The sequence below is a fragment of the Cimex lectularius genome, unplaced genomic scaffold (assembly GCF_000648675.2).
Source record: "Cimex lectularius strain Harlan isolate CLEC.00 unplaced genomic scaffold, Clec_2.1 scaffold167, whole genome shotgun sequence".
NCBI lineage: Eukaryota > Metazoa > Arthropoda > Insecta > Hemiptera > Cimicidae > Cimex > Cimex lectularius.
The window spans coordinates 391,953-417,324 of NW_019392811.1; the positions used below are offsets into that span (position 1 = coordinate 391,953).

At 30.9% G+C, this 25,372-nt stretch overlaps 2 protein-coding genes across 11 annotated transcripts in view; one reads left to right on the plus strand and one right to left on the minus strand.

The window, feature by feature from the left end:
• On the minus strand, positions 1-7,484 carry LOC106672437 (polycystin-2-like). 6 transcript variants are annotated; one of them, XM_014403878.2, is made up of 20 exons: positions 7,356-7,484; positions 3,716-3,879; positions 3,509-3,631; positions 3,377-3,451; positions 3,263-3,301; positions 3,098-3,156; positions 2,926-3,036; positions 2,717-2,856; positions 2,509-2,643; positions 2,064-2,185; positions 1,789-2,007; positions 1,655-1,726; positions 1,447-1,603; positions 1,142-1,378; positions 993-1,082; positions 782-937; positions 608-711; positions 303-541; positions 181-226; positions 1-119 (listed from the first exon to the last, which is right to left on the minus strand). In XM_014403878.2, exons 2-20 carry the CDS (start codon positions 3,802-3,804, stop codon positions 14-16), a joined length of 2,319 nt encoding a protein of 772 aa, XP_014259364.1. In that variant the 5' UTR covers positions 3,805-3,879; positions 7,356-7,484; the 3' UTR covers positions 1-13. The 6 variants fall into 6 exon arrangements, with proteins under 6 accessions (XP_014259364.1, XP_024084018.1, XP_014259363.1 ...); XM_024228250.1 differs by lacking the exon at positions 7,356-7,484 and adding an exon at positions 5,168-5,703 and having other exon boundaries at positions 3,716-3,876; XM_014403877.2 differs by lacking the exon at positions 7,356-7,484 and adding an exon at positions 5,168-5,703.
• LOC106672436 (kinesin-like protein KIF21A) overlaps positions 6,406-25,372 on the plus strand; it is a 21,760-nt gene continuing 2,793 nt past the window's right edge. Inside the window, exons 1-23 of one of the 5 annotated variants that reach the window (XM_014403873.2) lie at positions 6,406-6,859; positions 12,466-12,688; positions 12,747-12,974; positions 13,051-13,269; positions 13,325-13,583; positions 13,645-13,847; positions 13,912-14,098; positions 15,096-15,380; positions 15,447-15,677; positions 15,739-16,176; positions 16,244-16,367; positions 16,426-16,612; positions 16,684-16,839; positions 16,901-17,034; positions 17,097-17,303; positions 18,162-18,266; positions 20,378-20,528; positions 20,816-20,921; positions 21,213-21,390; positions 21,453-21,593; positions 21,664-21,784; positions 21,843-22,013; positions 22,074-22,273. In XM_014403873.2, the coding sequence (XP_014259359.1) occupies positions 6,822-6,859; positions 12,466-12,688; positions 12,747-12,974; positions 13,051-13,269; positions 13,325-13,583; positions 13,645-13,847; positions 13,912-14,098; positions 15,096-15,380; positions 15,447-15,677; positions 15,739-16,176; positions 16,244-16,367; positions 16,426-16,612; positions 16,684-16,839; positions 16,901-17,034; positions 17,097-17,303; positions 18,162-18,266; positions 20,378-20,528; positions 20,816-20,921; positions 21,213-21,390; positions 21,453-21,593; positions 21,664-21,784; positions 21,843-22,013; positions 22,074-22,273 (4,292 nt within the window). In that variant the 5' untranslated portion in view covers positions 6,406-6,821. The remainder of the gene's footprint in view (positions 6,860-12,465; positions 12,689-12,746; positions 12,975-13,050; positions 13,270-13,324; positions 13,584-13,644; positions 13,848-13,911; positions 14,099-15,095; positions 15,381-15,446; positions 15,678-15,738; positions 16,177-16,243; positions 16,368-16,425; positions 16,613-16,683; positions 16,840-16,900; positions 17,035-17,096; positions 17,304-18,161; positions 18,267-20,377; positions 20,529-20,815; positions 20,922-21,212; positions 21,391-21,452; positions 21,594-21,663; positions 21,785-21,842; positions 22,014-22,073; positions 22,274-25,372) is intronic. The other 4 variants (XM_024228248.1, XM_014403874.2, XM_014403875.2 and 1 more) reach the window with 4 other exon arrangements.

The following is a 25,372-nucleotide window of genomic DNA, read 5'->3' on the forward strand; positions in this document are numbered from 1 at the left end:
TCTCATAAATAAACTATTTATTCTTCATCTCTTGATACAGAAGTTTATCAACCAAAATGTCGACTTTCGTCATCATGTCGATTAGGGTATGATCCAAAAATTCAATTTTCTGGTTAATTCTGAAATCAATGCATAAAATAGAGAAACTTGTTTTCTAATCACAGATATTATTTTCTGTACCTTTCAGTTTGTTGTTTGATTTTATCATGCTCCTCAACCTCCAAATCTTAAAAATAAATCAGTTGTTTTTTATTAAAATAAAAAATTATGAGATATTCCGATGGGAATATTCAAAAACTCACAAAGTTGCTTTTTAGTTTGGAGGTCTTTGTAAATTTTATCCATTGTTTCAAACGAAATAGGCCCACCCGGCGTCAGGTTAAATTTTGTAAGAATCAACGCTAGTTCTAGCCCGTGGATTCCGTTTCTTCTTAGTATATCTACAAAAGCGTAATAAATTTTTTTGTTCCTAGTTTCAATCATGCTATTTTGTATTTTTTCAGCTTCTCTATAATATTTGAAGAAACTGTACAAATTAAACCTGCAAACTCAAATTTTAATTAAACAAATCAATCAAATTATGACAATTTAAACAAGAAATAAAAACCTTAAATGATTATATATATCGATGAGATACACCCGTTCTCTCTGTTCCTCAAAATCTTCATGTGCCAAGTAAAATCCATGGACAATTAGAGCGATGAAACAATTCTATTTATTGCAAATATTGTTTTTAAAATATTAATCATGTGGAATCAATAAATTTAAAAATTTGGCTTACGAGAAATAATAAATAAACTATTAGGATATAAAAAATGAAATATAAAGGCGCAAGATTTGGCCTCACATCTTCACAATCCTTGTAAAAGTAAATGCCACCGATGGATATCCCAACAAGCGAAATAATTGAATGTTTAATTGTATCAAATTGTTTAACCTGAACAATATTATTATTACTTTACTTGGAATTGTTTGTTAACTAATTTAAATACTTCAGTTCCAAATAGAAGATATCCAAACATTCCAAAACCAATCAACAACACAACAAGGCATAATAATAAAGCTGCAATTTCCCTCCAAACCTGAAATTGATTCAATAAGTAATAGTTGTACGAAAAGTTATAATTAAAAAAAAAAGTACTTTTGTAAAAATTGTTAAAACCAGATCAACTGAATGGATCAGAGACAAATATTTCAGAAATTTCAGCCATGCCAGGAAACATATAATAGCCACCAATGTGTTAAAGAACATTTGAATTTTAACCAAATCATCAAAAGAAGCATGAGTGAATTGGTTGATAGTGTCCACTTTTTCCCCCATTTTTTCTTTCACTTCTTCATATCTAATAATACCTTTGATTATAGCGATAATCGAGACCTTCAATGCAAAAATAAAACTTTCAATAAAAATTTAAAAAAAGAGTTAAATCCATGTTAATTCATTACAATGATAATAAGCAAGTCCAAACAGTTCCAAAAGCTATTAAAATAAGCCGATTTGAAAATTTTCATTTTTTCTATTTCCTCTGTGATGTAATAAACAACAAAACAAATAAATATAAGTTCACAGCCTAGTATAAAGTAGTCCCATGTTGTAACATATCTGAAACAAAATAAATTAATTTTATAGGAAAAAAAATTATTAAATGTTCACCTTATAAACTTCATCGTGTAGAAGTGGGAAGAAGTTAAAACACCTCCAGTTGGTGGCATTTCTAAAACTAATCTAAAAGAAAAAAAAAGAATAATTAAATCGTTTAGATAAAAATTGAATTATTCGTTGATTACTTGACTACACAAAACAAATTTGTGTTTGGCGTGTAGGCTGTGAAATCAATAAATACAGCTCTTGTCCCCAACTGTATCCATTTATGGTATTCCAATTCTTCTATAATTTGCGTAGTTATGTATTGATCTTTATCGAATAGAATGGAAAATCCGCCAGGGCCGTAATTTGAAACGAGTCCTTCATACATTAGGCTGTCCTTCGATACATGGTAATTCCAACTGTAACAGTTTATATATATATATAACTAAATCAAATAAATAAAAACTTTATTTACTTTGCCGTTCCATTGCCGAAGGTTTTTCTATCTTCATTTTGTGAATTTAAATACCCATAGCAAGAAGCAAAAATTTCAGAAAATGTTTTATCAATAGTGCATGAATTATTTTCAACTCTGACCTGAAATAGAAATCAATTTTTACTTTATACTAACAATCATTAATTTTACAATTTTAAAAAACTATTGTGAAACTTTGAGAGGTAGGATTGCAGTTTCATTCTTGACCATCCTGGTCTTCTAAGTGCAAGTTTTACCTGTCACATGTGTTGAAAAGAACACAATTGACAAAATTGCACTCAAGCCAATCATTGAAGATAATAAAAAAAACAGAAATAACAATACATTTTAACTATATTAATATCTTTTTGATATTAGGCAAATACACATAAACATTTATGTAAAATTTACGAGCATAAAAATAAAGAATTTTTTAAAAAGTTACCTGTCTTATCCTTGGAACACCAACGAGTATATTATTATAAAGAAGGATAAATGGTTGATTTCTTACAAACTGTAAAGATCTCGTCTCATTATAATCATTTTCATAAATAATTTTAATAAAAACGCCTCTTATGTACTGTAATTGAAATTCTTTTTAAGCATATATGTTTTTCAGTGTTGTTAATATATGTTAACATATGTTATGATACCTCCCAGATTTGCGGAACAGTCACAATATCTGTGAATGTTTTCTGTATGCCAAGCGTCGAATTGAATTTTGTGGATGTAAAAACATTTGATAAAACACTGGCGTAATAATCGTATGCACTGTCAATGATTCCGAATGTCACTGAAATATTTATTTGGCATGTTTAGAAGTTGCAAAACAGTTCATAACATGAAGCTTAAGAAGACCTACCAATATTAACAATGATTAAGAATGGTATGAAAACAAATAAACCCCTTATCCCAGCTTTAACTAGCCTTTCATGATCAATATTTCTATACAAATCAACAGAGACCCACGTGGCTTTAACAAGTTAAATAAATATAAATTAAATAATAATTTTACAGCCTATTCCTACACTAACTTGGTCTTGCAGCTTCTGATTTTTTCGGCTTTGTTATCTTTTTTTTCTGAAATAATGATCTAGAATAAAGAAATTTTTAAAATAAATAAATAAATATATGTAGGTAAAATGTAGTTAAAATTAGAATAATTATGGATTTTAACAATTAAATCTGTAAGGTCATACCTTGGAGTCTTTTTGGCTATTACCCTTTTTTTATTTTGACTAAAAATGAAGTTTTAAATTAATAAAAGTTTATAAAAAATAGTGATATTAGCATTAAGAAAGAACATTTATCACCTTGATAATTTTTTCTTGAGAGGCTTCAAATCATCATCCTTGGTTTTCTGATCATCACCTTGCTGCGAATCTGTCCTATTTAAATTACAATTACAACAAAATTCTTTATGGTTTTACAAAAAATAATAAAACCTGTAAGTGTTTGTCGATCTGTCAATAAATACTTTCACAACTTTGTAATCAGTTGGTGTCAAACGTTTGTACTTTTTCCACTGCTCATAACGATCCTCGATGTATTCAATTTCCTCATTTTTCCTTTTAAAATTGAAATATATATACATACACATACCCAAAAAAATTATATTATTTGTATACATAGATATCAAAAATGATATTTACACTGCCTCTGCTTTTTTCTGCTTTAAAAAGTAATGCATTTTTGACTTATTTTGCCTCGACTTACTCCCTTCACCATCCTTTGTTTGCATTTTGCAAATTTATCGATTTTTTTTTCTGCAGGGTGTCGTCTGTATGCTATTTGAAGTAAAACGTTTTCTCTTCTGCTAGAAAATTATTTTCTTCTTCTTACAGTCCTGGCTTATAGTATATGGCTTATTCTCCATTTAGGATAATTCTATTTCAAATCTCTATTCTGAGATTTTCCAACTATCCTTTGTCCTTGATATTTCTACAATTAATCAGTTGAATCCTTTTTTAAAAAAGATAGTTCCTTTCAACAAGATTTCGAGTACTTTTGCAATTCATGTCAAGAGACGTGGTTGTAGAAATCCTTCAGCCTGATGATGAGCTAAGGGCTCGAAATCCATCCGGATCGTTGGAAAACAACTTACTGTGAGCAGGAACTATCTTTTTTAAAAGAGGATTGAACACCGCACTCCCTCCATCATTCATCATTTCTATTAATCAGTTGTCTTGATTATTTGAAGTAATTGGATTTATTTAAATTTCTTTTGGTAATAACTGTTAAATAATAACTAATAAGTTATAACAGGGTACTATTGATGAAAATGAGAGTGTGGGAACATACAATCATAATAATTTCGTTCGTAAGAAAATAATAAAAACATAAAAGCTCATTACCAAGAAGATAATAAACAAAATTCAACAAACCGACAGCTATGTTGGCACGTTTAAATTTTGTCTTAAAGCAGTTTCATTTATAAAACTCAGGAAATAAACAGTACTCAGGCACAGAATGTCAAAACGTCGTAGATTGAAAATTTCTTTAACCACCCTCAAAAAGGTGTAAAAAAAAGAACAATTGAACTATGCAAAAAATCAAAGGATTTTTGGATTATGAATATTCCTAAAAATAGGTAGAAATTTCATAACAAGTTTTTAGTTTTTTAATTAGTGTGTGTAAATGTCTTTCTCAGCTCGCTATTTGTCTGTATTATGAATTTAGTTTTGTAACTTTAAACTAACTTTTTCATAATTTCCATTGTAAAATTTTAATAAACAGTTAAACTTCTTGGTCTTTTAATGTATAAAACTGGTGTAATTTTCACGAACTTCTTTCGTTATCTTTCAGTTCATAATTATTGCATCATCACTTATATTCATTTTGTCTTAACTTTACAATGACCGCCGCCATGATTATAAATTTATTCATTATACCATGTAAAACAGGATAAATCGAATGATTGTGTGCATAATTAAGAAAATGTTTAGTGCTTTTTTAAAAATATTTTTACATGAACTGGCAAGAACTTTCTCCATAGAAAAGTGAAAATTAACAACGCGAACCTTCTTCCATGCGAAGAAAATGTCACGGTCTTTCACGTGAACAATAATTAAAAGTGTTTCTAAAAAGCTTACTTTAATACTCACACTAAATAAAGTTGGGGGGGAAAGTCGTCATTTTAATAAATACATTGCGCTTTTTTAAATCCTCTAATAAATACGATTTAAAAAAGTTATAATTCAATAAAAAAAAAAGAAAAGAAGAAAATAACGTATGTTTCGTCAGATTACAGCAGGTTGAAATTCACTTGTTAAACCTCGCAAAATTATTTATAAAATAATCATTTAAATATTTTTATTACGCCAAGATAAGGAAATTCTATATACTTTTAACGGATATTTTAAATTGGGCTAAATTGACTAAGATCTATCAGGACGTTGATCGTAAAAAATAAATTTTGCTTTTGACCCAAAGACGTTTTTGATAGGACGATGACAGTGATTCATTTAACTCCCTAGAAACTTTGTAAAATGGTGAAGCTGTGATGCTATTCTACTGGCTGTAGAACTCTTGTGAACAGTTTGATATTTTTTTTTTAATGTCCTTGTTTTAGTCGGCCGTTGGATAATCAATTGATAATTTTTATTTTTTATAATCGTATCTTAAGGCAGAAAATGAAACTACAAACATTACATAAGAACAACATTCTATTCTAATGTAACATTAATTTAGATAATGCTCAGATTTAAATAAAAATTCACAATAGCTATATCAAAACTATCGTACGTTTCAATTCAACAGCAGAAGTTTGGTACTAAATTTGTGTACTTGGAAGATTCGTATGCAAATATAAGCTATAAGATAAAATGAACAAGAAGACTATAACTGAAAACTAGACGGTCAGAGCCATAAATAATCAATCATCTTTTGTGAGTAGAACTATACTTTCCAACCAGTGATTCAGTTAACTCGCTACAAACTTTGTAAAATTGTGAATTGTTGGGCATTTGACGAAAGTTTGATACACTGTTGGAAAGGAAGTTCTACACACAAACTGTTGTAGAACGTTTTTTGTCGACTGTTTGATTCTTATTTATTATTTTTCTTACAATCGTGTCTCAGAAGGTTGAAAATGAAACGACAAACATTATATAATAAGGATATTCCTCACTAACGTATGATTAATTTAAATAAACCCCAGATTTAAAAAAGCAAACAAAACAATTCAAAATCGATGTATCGAAACTGTCGTACGACCCAATTCAACAGCGTGGCTTGGAGCTAAATTCATCTAGTTGGAAAGTTCAAATGCAAATTTAGGTATAAGTGAAACTCCACTATAAAACTATAATTGAAAGCTATTGAGGTCAGAGCGACAAATAATTAATCGTCGTTTGTGTGAGTGAGAAGGTTGAGAGATCGATTTATTGACAATCGGAACGTAAAAAAGAAATTACACCTAAGGAGTTATCTTCCCACTTTTCACTTTCAGTCTGAATGAAAGGCCGAGGGAGATGTGTTTGCCCTTGATGACGGAGTACGGACAGTCCGCTTGTCAAAGCCAAACCTTATGCTATTTCCGAGAAAGGTGCTAATTTCGGAGTTTTCTCGATTTTTTCAACTTCTCGTTTTAGCCCCTCTTCCGGCCTAGTGTCTCGTAAACTCCAAAAGTTCTGATGATACACGGAAAAATAACACAAAAACAGTCCGTCACATGAATTGTGTTATGATTGAAACGATCTCTCTGCCTTTTTTATGTCAATTTCTTAACAATACAATTTACACTTTTATGCCGACAATATGACCGACGATGAAAGCTCCGTCAGGGTCGCACTCAGGTATTAATATGTTTTATAATTATATATTATTTTTAAAAAATTGTTTGAATTTGTAGTAAAAAGTTTCGTCTTACAAGTTTGACATTAAATAAGTAACTGGAAAGCTGATTCAAGACGTTATCTCAATGTTAATACTATAAAAATTTACTTGATATCATTTAAACACAAATCTTACACAATCAAGACAACTATATTTCTTGTCCTATCTTCGTTTCTATAATGTATCTAGGATCAGCTGAAGATATACGTACTTCTGTGTTTACAAGATCAAGGGATTAATAAAAAACATTTTTTTAACTAGTGTTATGAAACCCTCTCAAAAATGTTTAATTTAGATTGAAAAATTAGCATTTGTTACAAAAAATACTTAACTTAGATATATACGTATACAACTGATCATGATTTTGACTGAGCAACCCTTCCAATTATTAAATAGTTAATTTAGACTGAAAAATTAGCATTTACTAAAAAAACCTTAACTTAGATATATACATACACAACTGATCATGATTTTGTTTGAGTAACACTTCCAAATATTAAATAGTTAATTTAGACTGAAAAATTAGCATTTGTTAAAAAAAAAATACTTAGGTTAGATATATCCATATACTTAAGTAACCCTTCTAAATCTTCTTAATTGGTTAATGTAGTGTTAAAAATTAGCACTTCTTCCCCCCCCCAAAAAAAAAGAAAAAGGCTTAGATATATACACATACAACTGTTCATGATTTTGTTTGAGTAACCCTTATAAATATAATTAAATGGCTAAGTTAGATTGAAATATTAGCATTTAAATTAAAAAAAAATCAGCTTAGATATAATTAGATTAGCTTAGATATTAAATTAAAAAAAGAAAAAGGCTTAGATATATACATATACAATTGATCATGATTTTGATTGAGTAACCCTTCTAAATCTTTTCAATGGATAATTTAGACTGAAATTTTGCTAGTTATTTAACAATATTAACTCATCTACATACACATACAGATCAAAATTGATCATGATTTTGATTGGCTACACTTCTAAATCTTTTTATACATTTAAGTTAGACGTAGTTTCTTTTCTGAAGTGTGTATTTATTCGTAAAAACATTATGAAAACAAACATTACAAAATCGTGGGCTTGTTGGTAGAAAATTAAAGGTTTTTAACAAGTGTTCATGAAGTTTTTCAATCTTCTCAAAGAATTTAGACTAAAAAATCAGCATTCGCTGAGGAAATCTTACTTATTTACATATGTATTCAATGGTACTATACAATGACTTTGATTGTAACCCTTTAAATTCTTCTTAAATGGTTAATTTTGGACTGAAATACTAGTAATTGTTTGTTACTACAAACATAACGAAATATTGGGCTTGATAATAGAAAGTTAATGTTTTTAACAAGTGTTCATGAATTTCGTTAAACAGTTCAATCCTCTCAAAGAATGTTTACTTTAGATTTTGGTTGGATAAATTATGTAAAATTTTACTAAATGATACTTGATTCAGACTTAGTTTTCTCCCTTGAGTTTGCATTTGTCCAAAAACACACACACACACACACACACACACACACACACACACACACACACACATATATATATATATATACAGACANATATAGACACACAAACACACACACACACTGAGAGACAAAAAATGTATAGATAACTTCTATGGTTGAAAAAAAATTTGTAAAAGCAAGTCAACATTTTTAATAAGTTTGTTAATTAGTTCTTCAAAAGCTTCCTGAACGTTGTTTAATTTATACTTAATTTCTTTGCTGAATTTGAAAAGAAATCATTTGAAAAAAAAATGATATACATAATTTTAAGATTATTAGCCCTGGTTTGATAATAGAATGATTAAAGTGTTTAACACTTAATCAAGATTAAAGCAGTTTTCATAATCATTGTAATATTTAATTTAGCAGTTGATTTCCCCAACTTGCAAAGTTTATTACTTTTGTATGTTTTTTAAAAATAACATGGAAATTTGAAAATGATACCATGTGATTTTTTTTAATAAAGTAAATTCATTACTTTTTTTTGGGGGGGGGGGTTTATGATTACTTATTTAAACATTTATTTGGTCATTTTGGGAATTTATACCCATCATCAATCAGCATCTGTATTTTTAAAATACAAATATAACAAAGGATATTAGTATTTTAAAGTATTTTATTATAAGGCTTACCTTTCTAAAAATTATAAATTTTTCATTACAGTTTCTTCTAAAAAACGACATTATTTTTTATCTTTCAATTAATTAAGTTGAGATAAAAGGTGGGGTTGAGTTGGGAAGTTAGTGTCCAAGTGGATCGAGGTCACGATAGCTCAAGTGGTAGAGCAGCGGCGTATCTAGCCGAAGATCGTGGGTTAGAATCCTGCTCGTGACAGACTTTTTTATCTCAACTAAAAACCTTAATTAATTGAAAGATATTAATTGGTCAAGCGGACCACAAAAACTAGTGAATTTAATTATTTTTTATATGATTTGATATAAATTTATTACTTTTATTTTTATATATTACTTTTTTGTGACTGTTCACTTTTTATTTTCTTTTGTCCATTGATCATACTTTCCAACTCTTCCTTATTTCATTGCTAATATTGCATTTATCCCTTATTTTTGTCATGATACTTGGCGTTTTTTAATAATTTCAGTTGCTCACATTTTTCCTGATCTTAGATTCAAATTATAGTTAAGTCAGCCTCTTATTTGATCCAATCAAAAAATTTTTTTTTTTAATATAAGCAGTGTTGGTACTGATGCAGTTGTAACATTCTAAACTTGACCATAAATTTCAAAGGAGTAAAGTTTCATATAAAGTTGACATTGGAACATTAGCATTTAAATAGCTGTTAATCACTGACCACCTGCATTCACTTAAAATTTGGCGTTATGCCATCATCAGCGTCCAGCATCAATATTTACAATCATAAATATCATTGTTGTTTGATGAATTCATTGTCATTTATCAATTCATTTTGAGTACTTTATTGATGCAAGCTATTAATCTTTCTTTTATAAGAGTACAAAAATAAGCCGCTTAACCGAGCGTGATAACTCATTGGATCGATTATGCTTGTTGCTAACTTGTTGCCCATGAAAAGGTGATAATTTAGTTTGTAATATTTAATGTTGGGTTTTATTTACTACTTTTATTATTTTCATATTAATTAAAACTTATTACGATAAATTGATTGTCTGCTTTTTTTCAAATGTATCACTTTGGTAAATGAAATTATGCCTGTAGGCTGTCAGGTAAATTTGAAAAAGTTAAGCATATGCATTTCCAGGATAATTTAATCACACAACACACAATAGTTCAAATAAATTTATATTTCAATATTATAGATAAATCTAAGTGGCATCAAATCAAAGTGTTTTCTTATTTATTCTCAACAATCTATAACTATAAAGAAATATTAGTTATTATTATAGAAAAAAGGCTAAAAAAACGTATTTTTAAAGTAGGCCAAACACCATTTGGTCAGGCAAGGATACCTAAGTTAGGTATCTTGCCAATAACACACTGCTGAAGGTCGAATCAGTGAATCAGATGGCTGCTTCATGATTATAAAAACATCATTTTTTGCATTTGTCTGGGGACATTGCCATAAGATTTTTATATCAAGGAGATGAAAATTTTTGAAATTTTCATGATTATTTATGTGTAATTAAAAAACATTTAGACCTTTGGCCTATGGTTATGACATATGATACATGGTCTGTATGAGTATATTTTTTATCCTGTGATTGAATATTTACAAAGGATATGAGTTTTTGTGTGGAAACAAAATGCACACAAAAAATAATAATAAATCCCTCACATATTTGTAGATAAATACTGTATTTATTGCCTATTTCATTTACGTGAAGGCCTATTAACATTTTAAAAAGTTTCTATGAAAAATATGTTCAGTTTTTGTTTTATTTTTTCCTTCAATCGTTAGTGGTGGAGAGACAATATTACACCACTATACATTGTATACATAACTTATATACATAATATAGTTTTTAACTTTCTTAAAACACAGTTTCACCACATTCAATGTTTGTATGTTGTTTCTTCAAATCCTTTGATGGTGGGCAAAACAATTTTATATATAGTTTCATCATCTATTTCTATTTTACAGTGGAGGTCTTTATTTCTGAAGAACCAGGGTGCTTCTCATTATTATATTCTGGAATCTTTGTGTGATTTGGTGGTTGATCTTGTTGACCTGTGCCAGAGCTGGATGGCATATATCCTCATATGCTTGAGGACCTGGTGATCAAGTAAAAACTTACTTTCGATGGGCAAAGGAGAGTTTCTGTCCATTAAGAAGTACATTTTCCAGAATTCGATGGAAAGCTCTTCTCTCTCTTTTTTTTTTCTTTTTTTTTTTTTGATATGTATTGAATTTTATGGTTGATGAAGTCCACATGTACCGATCTTTCTTTATTCAACTTTATTCTCCATTTTTCCTCCATTTATAAATTTGTAAAATGGTGTTTAATAAACAAGTTGATGGAGCATTGCTCTCTCTCTCTCTCCAATCGCCATTATTGCCATGGTATTATCCTCGTTTTCTGGTAGATCGCTAGTGAATTCAACCAGAAATTAGGCGAATCCAGGGTCTTTTTTTGAGTGAATTTCAGTCTTAATAATAATTTTTTGGACTTATTTGATTGTCACAGCAGGGATTATATTCTGTTAAAAACAGTTTATTCAATATAGCAATACACATCAGATCAATAAATTTGAATTACAGCAATGAAATCCAACATTTTTGTGAAATTTTCTCATAGGGTGATAAATCTGTGGTTTAGTCGTTTCAGATCATATCTATACACCCAGAAGTGAAGATGACGAGAAGCCCTACAGATGAAAAAATATCAGAAACAAACAAACAGCTTTATTTAAAAGCTAGTATTCAATTTTTCAATAGTGTTCATTGAAATAACACTTTTCATTTTTTATTTACACCAGTGTTGGCAGCCTTGTGTTGGAAATAAGTCTTTTATGTCCTGCCACCCAAAGATAGGCATCTGGGAGGTCGAAAACTAGCTCATTTCAACCACCTAACCGCCTATATTCCTCATTTTCTTGTTTATTCTTGTATAAATTTTAAACATGGGACCCAGAAACTCGCACTCGTTTCTAAATTTTTTAAAATCAAATGACATGCCTTCTGTGCTCTGTATGAAACCATGATATAACATGTTACATTTAGGACGCATTGGGCATTCTTGCACATTTTGATCTGGAAGTTGGTGTCTGGGTGTGAATTGTGTGTGGTCTATCTCACTCCGATGAGGACGATCCTTCCCCCAACCTAGTTCTTGGAATTGTTTTTATTGTGTATGAGTCACATACTTTGATGTTGATCCCTTTCTTGGGTTGGTCTTCACTCTTAACTGTCCTTGACTGTACGATAATTAAGTAGAACGTAACAGCCCACAACACATCAAATTTATTACCAATACATTACTTATTTTCTCATAAAATCTTAAATTTATGTTTTTTACAATGTTTTGTAAGAATAATATATTAATGTTTAGAATTTAACAATTATATATTTTTTTTAAGGATCGATCTACTTTTTCTAATAAAATTGTATCTTTATTTCAGAATCCGACCTCAATTACCGAGGGAGGTGATTGATATGTGTAGAGTTTGTACGAATGTGACTCCAAATGAACCGCAAGTAACACTTGGAACTGACAGATCGTTTACATTCGATTATGTCTTTGACACACAAACAAACCAGGCTTCTATATATGATGTCTGCGCAAAATCGCTCATTGAAGGATCGTTGCAAGGTTACAATGCAACAATTCTTGCATATGGCCAGGTAAACTACTTGTAACAATGAATAAAAATGATTATGGAACAACATGTTTATTTTCTAGACCGGCAGTGGAAAAACTTATACAATGGGAACTGGATTTGACATAGATGTGACATCAGAACAGATTGGAATTATACCGAGGGCAATAAAACAGTTGTTCGATGGTATTTCAGCAGCAACAGAAGCAGAAAAACAGACTCAGTTCAAAGTAACATGCCAATTCTTAGAGTTGTACAATGAAGAAATTATTGATCTGTTTGATACTTCAAGAGATTATTCTTCAAATCGTGTATGTTGTTTTATCGTACAATTATTTATTCCCATGAATTAAATCTTGTTATTATTTTTAAATTTTTTTTTAAAAGGGGAAGTCAGGGATTCGAATACATGAAGATACTAATCATTGTATTTATTTAACCGGTGTGACTAGTCAAAGGGTTACAAGTGCTGAAGATACGCTTCAGTGGCTTAGACAGGGAGCACTTTCAAGAACGACAGCCGCTACACAAATGAATACGCAGTCTTCGAGAAGCCATGCTATCTTTTCCCTTCACATAAAACAACAACGACTTGTAAACATGGAAGTAAGTTTTTATTTTTTAAGTTAAGAAAAATTAATTAATTAAAACTTTTATTCAGAGCGAAAATGGATTTGAGGAAGGAACGGAGGAGTTTGAAACACTTACAGCCAAATTTCATTTTGTCGATTTAGCCGGATCGGAAAGATTAAAGCGGACAGGTGCCACAGGCGATAGAGCTAAGGAAGGGATTTCAATCAACTGTGGGCTTTTAGCATTAGGAAATGTAATATCTGCGTTGGGAGATCCTTCAAAACGAGCTTTACACGTTCCCTACAGAGATTCCAAATTAACCAGGCTACTGCAGGATTCTCTCGGAGGTTATTTATTGTCACATCTTATTGTTATGAACGTGTTGTAAAATGAGATTCACACCTTTAGGAAATTCAAGAACTCTGATGATTGCGTGTATATCCCCTAGCGACAGAGATTTCATGGAAACCCTGAATACATTAATTTATGCAAACAGAGCCAGAAACATACAGAATAAGGTTGTAATTAATCAAGATAAGTCATCAAGAACTATTTCACTTCTGAAAAAACAGATCCAAGAGTTAGAGCTGGAACTTATGGAGTATAAACAGGTACCACACACATTCTCAGTAAAAAAAAAGTTTAATTATTATTATTATTATTATTTTTTTAAAGGGCAAACGTATGATAACAGAAGATGGGGTTGAATCCGTCAACGATATGTTTCATGAAAATACAATGTTGCAAAATGAGGTGGATCATTTAAGAACCAGGGTTAAAGCAATGCAAGATACAATTGATTCATTGAAAGCTAAAAATGTGAATCTTATGGCTAACCAACAAGTCTCGGCTTCTAATGCTGGTAAGTAGTTGAAAAACAATATTAAAATTATGGAATAGTATAGTAATTTAATAAAGCAAAATAGTGGGCGTTGGTGGCCACAACTGTTAAGGCGTTCACATGGCGCTCATCACTGTAAGGTAAAGGTCCCAGGTTCAAATCCATCTGCCCTGGATTCGCACCCAACATTAATTACAAATGGGCTTTTTATCAAAAACACCCGACACCTCGAGTGTTCATATAATCTTGCAGTTGAAATACCCTCGTTTAAAAAAAAAAAAAAAAAATAAATAAATAAAATAAAATAAATAAATTTAAAAAAAGCCAGTGTAATATTAATAATAATTTATTCTGTATAATGTAAGTCCTTTAGATTTGAATGCCTTGTATAAGGTATTCGTTATGGAAATACTACAGTAAAGCTACAGCAAATCCAATGTCCAATTTTCCATAAGATTGTATTACCCCCGTGCATATCTGCCCAATGCCACGCAACGCTACTCTACTCTACACCACCTGATGCAATGCAACCAAATCCTTGCTGTCCAGATTTTTGTCGAGCAGTTTCGAGTAATGATGAAGGCAAAAGCACCAGGCATTCATATTGTTATTTCAAACTATATGTGTTATTGCCATTATATTAATTACAACATACTTTTTTTACTATAAACTAAATTCATGAGATCAAAAAAAATTCATGAGTTTTTATTAAAAAAAATAATTAATTGGTTTGGCAGAAAATATATATACCATTATTGATAGAATGAATTTAACTGACAATTTATTACATGGTTTTGATAATAAAATTTAATTAAAATAAGCTCAACTCTGTTCACGTGTTATTGTATGTACAGATTTGAGCGTATATAAATCAATAATTATTAAACCTTATTTTCGTTCTCTGGCAGACAGTTGTGAACCATTGCTGCAATGTGCTTTTCTTATATTATTAGTTATGTTGTAAAAGATTATTTGTTTATTGAATAAAATATTTTTTCATTCATTCATTGTCATTTAGATGGAGATAATAAGAATGATGATATGAGTCAAATGATCAAGGGCTACCTCAGTGAAATCGAATCGTTACAAGCAAAATTAGTGGAATCTGAAAGTACATGTTCCCAGTTGAGAAAAGCAGCTTCAAGAAACAAGAATCTTTTCTTGCACTCAAGAATGAGCATTTCACAAGCAGATGAAGCCCTTGAAGATATTTTAGAACTTGCCAAGAAAGATGTTATAAAAGATATGGAATATCTGAATGAGAAAAAGAAGGACCTTTCAGATCAATCAGAATCTGATTCAGGCATGTTTAAAAAATTCAATTTACTTCAACCAACACTGATTTCTTATTAAATGTATTTTTTTTCAGATTCATCATCAGATTCGGAAAATGAGGAATTTAATAAAAGCAGTGAATATTCAGCAAAATATGCAAGTTTGACATCAGAAATGTCTGTTAAACAGAGATTGATCGAAGAGCTCGAGAAAACACAGTCTAGGCTGAACAACATGAAACAGCATTATGAAGATAAATTGAACCAACTTCAAGCTAAAATAATTGCAACTCAGCAAGAGCGTGATGCTGTTCTCTCTACTTACGGTAATTTAAACATAAATTATTCAGAAATTTTGATTAAATCTTAATGTGTTGTTTATTGTAGCGAAAGAAGAAAAGCCATCTGAGAAAGTTAAAAAAGTTAAAGAGGAATATGAACGCAAGTTGTCCGACATGCAACGGGAAGTTAAATCGCTACAGTCTGCAAAACGGGAGCATGCAAAACTCCTCAGGAACCAAAGCCAGTACGAATCTCAAGTTCGTACTCTTAAAAATGAAATAGCAGAAATGAAAAAGATCAAAGTGAAGTTGATGAATAGCATGAAAGAAGAAGCTCTTAAGCATAAAGATGCGGAGACAGGAAGAATGAGGGAAATCGCCCAACTCAAGAAACAGACGAGGCTTGATGCCAATCTTATTAAAAATCTTGAAGCGGAAAAACGCGCTAAAGCGATAGTTCTGAAAAGAAAACAAGAAGAAGTTTCTGCATTGAGAAGAGTTGCAAATTCACATTCAAGAATGAGATTCGGATTGAAAAATAAAGGTAAAAGATAAATATTTAAAAGTTTTTTCTAATTTACTGTATTTAATTTGTTGTATAATTGTCTTAGCAGGGTTACCAAAAGGTGCTTCACCTAAACAGGCAAAGAACCGATGGATTTCTATAGAAAAAAGCATCGCTGAAAGTTCGATGAATAGGCAATCTCTTATGGCTTTGGAAAAAGAAATGGAAAAGTGAGTTTTAAGGTTTTTGTCAAAAGATTTATCATTTATTTTGATTGTTTATTTTAAGAAAAATGGAGTCGAGGGTTGAAATTCAAGAAGAGCTGAATAACAAAGCCGCTCTCCTGTCCGATCCGAGGTTCAAAAATTCATCATATATTAAAGAGGAAGTTGATTCACTCAGAGCGAATCTCGATCATGTCCAAGCTTCAATTGCTGATTTACAAAATGAAATACTGCAAGTCGAAGAAAATAAGGTCATTTTTATAATTTCAATGCTGATTAATAGTCGATTCAACAAAAATAACTTGAAAATGAAAATCCACAGATTGTGTTTGAAAGTGGGGTTTTGGTTCAGTCACTGAGTGATATATCTGAAGCTGCTTATATATTAGACAAATTATACAATATGGCTTTACACCACAGTTGCCTTGCTGTTCAGAAGGATGTCTCATTAAGAGAACTTCAAGCTGAAAATGAACAAGTAACTGAATTATTATTTACCAGTTTTGCAATTGTTATAATTTATTTTTCTGTATACATAGTTGAAAAAAGATAGCGAAATGCAAGAGCAATTGCTTCACCACCTGTTAAACAGCAAAGACAGAGTAAGAAGATCATCAGGACACACAAGTCCTGATAGTAGCAAATCGTCACGTTCTATATCTCCATCTGAAAAGTAAAACTTAAAAATTAATTTTTTCCATCAATGCTTTTAAATTAACATATTCATTGTTATAGCGGTAGTTCAACCAACCTGTACAAACCAAATCATCCTAAATATAGATCGCGGAAACAACTGGCCCCTCAGGACCTTCTGTTTCTACCTGACAACGAAAACACCGGTAGAATTAACAACCAGTCGCACTCAGCTGCGACAAGCCCCGAGCACCGACCACAAGTCACAATGGCTCCACCACCTCTAACAAGGTCACTTACTACTATCAAGTATGTATGTTTTCACTGCATGGTTCTGTTTAAATATTGATCCCCCACTGAATTAGTAAAAAAATTGAATTTATTTGTTTAATAATTTGTGCACATATTGCACAGAAAAATTGTTCACAAATTTTCATCATTACATAATTTTTTCTGACCAAAAGTCGTCTCATGAACTGAGTCATACATTTTGTCAACTTTCTTTCATCTTCTAATCTTATAGTCATAAACAGTTTAAGAAATGATTTATATGTAGGTACATGAAATATAAATAAGAAACCAAAAGCATTTTTATGTATTTTAATTGTAGCTACTTGTATAGTACTATGGTACTAGTAGTTTTTCTCCTTTTTCCTTTTCATTTATATACAAATAACTAGTATTTTCATTTCTTAAATGTGCCCTTCTGGTTCCTTGTGATATCCAAAATAACATAAGTTATAAGAATGGTGATTACAGTCATTGGTTGTGCCAGTCTCATTTCTCGGATAAAATAAGTCATTAAAACAATTTTACTTAATTAATTCTTCAATATTGGACTGCCACATACCTGCTTAGTGAATATATGATTAATGTATGTTTGTGATTCTAATAATCAATTGGATCTCCAGCCGAAATAAATAAACATTAATTTTAGTGTTCAAGTGCATGCATTACAGGTAATCATTTTAACAAACTTGAAAATCTGTATGTCAGTTGAACCACAGTAACCGTTTGTCTTCAAGCACACTAGAGGTGTTTTCCTTTCTAACTGTTCAAGCGGAGAAAAGTTGATTTGATTAAAATTCCAATTAAATAATTAGGGGGAAAAAATCAAACCTGTTAAAATTATTGAGCCGTGTACAGCTTTTTAAAATTCATTCATAGGGTCCAGTCAGTACCTGCATCCCCAGTAATGATGAGAAAAGGCCTCTCAATGTCACCCAGGGTTAACAGAAAAACGTACATTATCTCTTCCAACCACCCATCCATGTAAGTCAATGCCTGAAATTGTTAATTTGTACATATATATGTTTAGCTTTGTGCATCTAAATACAAATGGATAAATTTGTTACATGTGAAAACAAAACATTAAAAAATCAACTTTTCTCAATTATCTCTGTAATAGAATATATGTACACTGGTAATTATGGAATTCTTTCACTTTTTAGTACCCTATCATTGTCTGTTCTGGTAATGAAAGTAATTTTTGCACACTTTCATAACTAATCTCATCATCAAGCATCTTTCAAGCACTTCAATCAACACTAACATAAAGTTACTTGTAACATGATTCGATTTAAGGGACATAATGAATGATATATGAACCGTTAGGCCTTTTTTAATTAAGTGCACACAACAGTTTTTTCATGTTTCATTTCTTATTCCCCCCACTTGATAACTTAATGACTCCAGCTTATCATCTCAGAAATTAGTTACTACAGTACAAGAAAAGACCCATTCTTTGATTCCTCATGTCTAACTACACTAACTAGACATTATTGAGAACTTGGGGGGGGGGTCTAAATACAAAGATGACCTTATAAGATTACAAGAGAATCATTATCATATATGCAAGTTATATATGGTAGAAAGAAAGGCAAAGGAATTATTACAAAATTTCCAAAAAATACCAAGCCTTTAGCATCACTGATGTTTTTAAAACAACACCGACAACCATAATGGAATGTATTCTCATGCTGCACCACCCTTACTCATATGTAGTAAAGAAAGCATTGAACAAATGCTGGCCATACCAAAATTTGAGAAAAAATGACTAAAACTATCTTTGACACGTCACGTAAATATTAGACGTTGAAAAACCATTCAACACAATAATCAAAAAGGGACCACAATGGAAAGATAAAAGAAAAAAAACCTGGTGCTCTTCTGTCGTATATATACATATCAATGAAATAGTATGGGAACGGGTAGTACCACTAACTATTTTGCATCACATGGCTCTTGTCTCTCCCACAACAACCTTTCAAGCAGAATTGCTAACCATAGAAGCATGTATACATGAAATCAATTACAAATATCTCGGGTACAAAAATAATGATACTATCATATAGCCAGACAGCTCTAAAGGCTTTCCAAACCAAGATCAACTCAAAACCAGAATTGCCTGAATACCCTAAAAAAACTGGGATCTACAACCTGATCTTAAGGTGGCCCCAGGTTGTGAGGATTTCAGGCAATGAGGTAATTGATATTCCAGTTAAAAAATGAGAGAGATTTTCAATAATTTTTATTTGTTTTATTTTCATCATATAGTTTTCATATAAGTCTAACAATTTGTCACACTACATCTCCATCCAAATTGCCTTTTAAATCTAATATGAAAACTATTTAACATTTACAATTATCACACATGTAGGATTAAGATCCAATTACAAAAGAAATTTGTAATCATTGTTAAGCAATTACGTTTTATAGCTGGTAATAAGAACACATATAATTTACATTTGTGTATGTTTTGTGATTTCTTTTTTTCCAGCCCAACCAACCTTACCAAAGAAGAAAAAATAAAGGCCTTTTTTCATTACTGAACTTAAGTTAAAATATTAAATATCACTTATCCTCTTAACACTATTTCATACAAAAAAAAAATAATAATTTTGAGGTGAAGGATATTTAAAAATATTTTACATGGTAATTTATCCATTTGTTTGTATAGCTCTTGTTGCTTAATTTTATTGTTGGTCATTTAACCTCTATAGTCATATGAATTACAATTTTCCTGTTTGTTTACAAATATTTTAAGAATGCCTTGATTTTTATTTCAACAATTTTCTAAGCCAATCAACTGAAGGTTATAAAATAATGAAATTTTTGTGGAACTTTATGAACACCATAATTTTTATTATTATTTTAACCAATTCTAACTAGATTCATTTATGAAAATTGTTATTAATTAGCGCTGTAATGGATTGCTTTTTAGCCTAATCATAAGTACTAGACTAATTTGTTTTGTTCGATATTACTAATATTTAACTTTATCTCTTCCTCCATTTTCCCTAATAATTTCCATCTTGAAATTCCTCTTCATCCGTCATTTTTTCCATTCCCTTTTCGGTTGCAAAACGTATAACATAAAATAGGGAGAGAGGCCTAGACAGATCTCCGCCAAACTCACCGCCCGCTTACAGAAGGCAAACAAGCCATGAGGCAAACGTGTTTTCAAGGCTTACATCACAACCGCCGAACACCACAAACAGACATCCTGGAAAGATAACAGCAAATTTGAATAAGGTATTGGAATTTTTTTTGAGTAATGAAAACACAGGGTAGTTAGGTTCCATCCATTTAAAATAATTAGTTTTAATTTTTATTTACGTAAGTTAATAAAGGATATATAAAGAATATAAACCTAAGAAACTGTGATATAGTTGCATGGTACCACTTGTATTTTTCCCCCACATTAATAGAAAACTGCAAGATTTTGTAACTAAAAATGTCCCACTTTATTAAGCCCTCAATAAAAAAAACAATAAAACATATTTTACAGTTATTTAATTTTAAAAAATTGTTTGTTTTAGAGAGGCCTGAAAACACCCCTTTTCAATACTCACACAGTCGAAGGCCATTCTAGAGCAGTTTTAGCTCTTAATGCAACTGATGACAATCTTTTTACAGCATCAAGAGGTACGTTTTTTCTTTTTTAATTGAAATTGAGAATTATCTTAATTAAAAATAACTGTAAAATTAATTGAAATCAACTGTAAATCAAATAACGAAATGATCTCACAATAACCACTGTAATAATTTATGATTTTTTTGTAAATGTTTTTTATTGACTTATGTATGTGTTTTTCCTCATTAGACACAAAACATATTTATATTTTAAAATGTATGTTGGTTAGAAGTGGTTATTGAAAAAGTTGACAGTATATTTCAAAAATATGTTTAAACAATAATTTTTGTTCAAATTTTCAGATCGGACTGTTTTAATGTGGGACCTGAGAGAGATGAAAGAAGTACATATGTTTGGCGGTCATCCAAATAATGTTGTAGCATGCAAGTATGATTCCAACTCACATTGTTTGTTCACTGTTTCTTCATGCTATGTTAAAATCTGGGATGTTCGCACGCCGAAATGCATCAAAACATTAACGTAAATATATTTTGAAATTGGTCAAAAAGATTTTTAGGAATGAGAGACTTTTTCCCTTATAGTTCTTCGGGTATGGTAACAAGTTGGTCTGGTGGTCAGCTGGGAAATAACGAAGCACCGATAAATGACATAGCTTTAAATGAACAAGGCCATGCTTTGTATACTGCATCAGGCGATAGAGTGCGAGTCTGGGATATACGAAAGTAAAAATGCATTTTAATATAATATAAAAAAAAGTTGGAAAATCTTTTAACTGTATTTTTTTTTTAAAAGATATTCTGTGATTGGTAAGCTAATTGGTGGCCATCAAGCTGCCATCATGTGCCTTGCTGTATCACCAACGTCAACAGGTGAAGATGTTGTCATTACAGGATCCAAAGATCATTATATAAAGGTTCGTTTTGTGATAATACTTCATTAGATTTGTGTATGATGTTCTTATTATTTGCTAGGTGTTTGATGTCGGGTATGAAACGGGAGGCATATCAAATCCGAGAGTAACCCTTGAACCACCACACTATGACGGCATACAGTGTTTGGTGATGAAAGGTCAAACACTTTTTTCAGGGTCGAGAGATTGCATAATTAAAAAATGGGAGTTGGAAAACCATGAGCTGGTCACTGTAAGCTATCTTATTTTTAAAAAACCCATCAGTTGTGGTGTTGACTGTATTTTGTTTTAGTCAATAAATAGTGCTCACAAAGACTGGGTCACTGGTTTATGCTTTGCTCCTGGTGGATCAGTATTACTATCAGGCTCGAGGGATGGTACCGTCAAACTTTGGTCGGCTGATAATTGTTCCCAATTGGCAGAAATCAAAGCCCATTCCTCACCGATCAATGCTGTTGCAGCAAATTCTACACATATCTTTACTGCTGCTAGGTATGTATAAAATATATTGTACATATTTATATTTCATCTTACTTTACACTTTATTTACTTATTATTAATGTTTCATATTTTCATACCTTTTATTTTTATTGTATTTATATTTCTATTGTTAACACTAATACTGCTTCATTCCTTCCTTCTTCCTATTTACTTTCTTTTATGTTGACGTTGTGGGACAAAATTAAATGTTCGTTTATATTTAGTGTTATATTGTTAGAAAACAAACAGTTTAAACGAATTCAGTTTGATTTGTCAGTAAGTAATAGTTTTAAAGCATGAATCAAACAATTGTTGCATGCTTTTCTTTTCCTTCTTTCTGCATTTAGGATTATATTTTGATGGCATACTTACAACATGGCTGCTATTAGTATAAGTTAATTTTTAATAAACTAGTCAGTATAGTAATTGGTGAGAGACTACATGTTACTTTTCTTACACATTTGTTGGTGGTTGGTTAACATTCGCTTTCCGTTTCTTTGGTTTATTACCAGTGTACTAAATTTGTATTAATTTTCACAAAATGAACAATATGCAAGTAATAATGTTTAGTACAGAGCAAACAATTTATATAGCAGAAGGTTGAAATTAGTCTTTGGATAAAAGAACAAGTGAATTTACTCGATTTTGTGTAGTTCTGAATTGTATGAATAAAAAGTTTTAACTTGAACTATGTATCATACAAACATACAAACTGTTACAAATGTTTGTGTGTAGTGAACAGACGCACAGACGTATGCGCACACGCACAAAAACCATTTACACACCAAAATTGTCTCATTTAATTTAGTCAGGTCTCCATATTATGATGGTATCAGAAGTTATATAAATGTATATTGTTGTTAGAAAAGTATAATAGATACATATTGATAATTTGTCTTCACCTTTAAGCTTTAATTGAATAGCATACAATTTGTATTAAGTTTTACTTATTCTTTTTTTAAATTATATGTTCGAAATTCGCAATTTGGCAAAATTCACTAATTTTGTGGTCCGCTTGACCAATTAATATAAGATAATTAATTAAGGTTTTTAGTTGAGATGAAAAAAAGTTAATGGCACGAGAGGGATTCAAACCCACGACCTTCGGCTAGATACGCTGCTGCTCTACCACCTGAGCTATCGTGACCTCGATCCACTCGGACATCAACTCCCCATCTCAACCCCACCTTATGAGTTTCCCTCCTTTTGCGAATCCCGCTCGTGCCATTAACTTTTTTTCATCTCAACTAAAAACCTGAATTAATTATTTGGCAAAATTTTGATTATGATTAAACAATTGTAATATGAAGGAATGCATGGGAATTGGAGTTTGTTAAAATATTTATTCTGTTATTGCAGTTTGATAATACGATAAGGGATTGGTTTTCTTGTATTTAATTTTTTAAAGGGGATTAAATACACAAAATCATAAAATAAACCTATCTACTGAATCTTGGGAATTTGTATACAGATGGTACATGGTAAATGGGGGGGGGGGAGGGTTTAGTAAAATTGTCGATATATAGGTTGTCAAATGAGTTCATTCAGTTTTTGCAATGCTGATGACGATGGAAATCTAGTGAGGGAGGTTTTATGTCCCCCGAGCACTATAGCTTTTTGGCTTATTGTACTTTTCTTTAGTTTCAGTTTGGTTGACTCGATCCTCCTCTTTAGAAGTATAAGATCATTGCCTGTCGTTGCTAAAATTCCTTTCTCTGGTCTTTCTTTATATACCAGGTTTTGTCTCCGTTGAGTTGCTACTTGCTTAATTTGCTTTTTTATTTAAAGCTGTGCAAGTTCAATATGTAGTGGATGTGATGATGGGATGCCTTAACAGAACACGTGTGCCAAAAGTGGTTTATTATCAAATAGATCTTGAGATTTTAAAGACAGTATGAGCCCAGTTGAGGTTTTTTTAAATTGCCGTATATCTTTGCATACTAGTATTGTAGTATGTAATATTACATTTATTTAATGGGGAAGGGTAGCTTGAAAAATAGGCCAGGATGTGAATTGAACCCATGACTGCAGAGTCTATGAGCCAAGAGTTACCACTTGGTTACCGAGGTCCCCTGCCCCGATTGAAGTTGACTTGAGTGTTGTGAAAAACAACCAACAAAAATCCGTTGTAAATTGATTTGTTTCAAAACTCAAAGGTTGGGTAGTGCTTACATTGACTAAAGCTAATTGGGCTGCTCGCATATCCATTTATGATTCACCGTGACATCGCCTAGAAAAATGTTTGAGGAAAAATGGGTCCTATCCAATAACATGGGGTGTAAAATAATGTGAGAACAAGCCTCCACAACCTCAAAAGTGGGATTTCATGCAAAAAATCGTGCTTTCTATGTGTTGGGATTTTTAATGTTGTTCATTGTGAGGTTCTTCTGTCAGGCAGAAAAGTAAATTCAAAAACTGATTTTCCAACCCACCAAAACGAAATATCCTAATTTCACTGTTTTAATATTTACATAATTCTTAAAATAAAATAGTTGTAGTTAAAGGAGAGATGAAGTTTTATTTTAAAAATGCATAGGTAAACTCGCTTCACCACGATTTAGTGAAGTAATACTGATCATATATGACTAATTGGTCAAACATAATTGGTCAAATTTGTTGATGACTAGAATTGTTTGTTTTGTTTTTGCACTAACTGTCCAAAGTTTGTTAAAACTCACAGCACTGCTTAAATGTGTAATTCTACTCCCAAATGTGGTGGATCGTTTGCAAAATTAATGCTTTACATTGTGATTCGAATCTTTATTTGTAATGCAAAAACTGTCTTGATTATTGATGTAATCAAAGTTATGAAAATCTTTTTTTTTTGTTTTTGTTTGAATTAATAAATTAGATAGAAAATGTGCAGATAAGTTTTTTCATCGTTTGATTGTTGACTTTTTATTATCCAAGTAGCTTTACTGGCTAATTCAGGTAGGATAAAATCTGAGTGAACAATCAAGCGGTTTTTTTCCATAAACTGTATGAAATTAAAACGAAGTACAGCAAAGCTTTTGACATTATCTAGTTTTAAGTGTTTGTATAATCACTTGTATCGACATATTTTTTCTATATGTTGTGTCCTTCATATAAACACATAACTTGGGTGGGGAG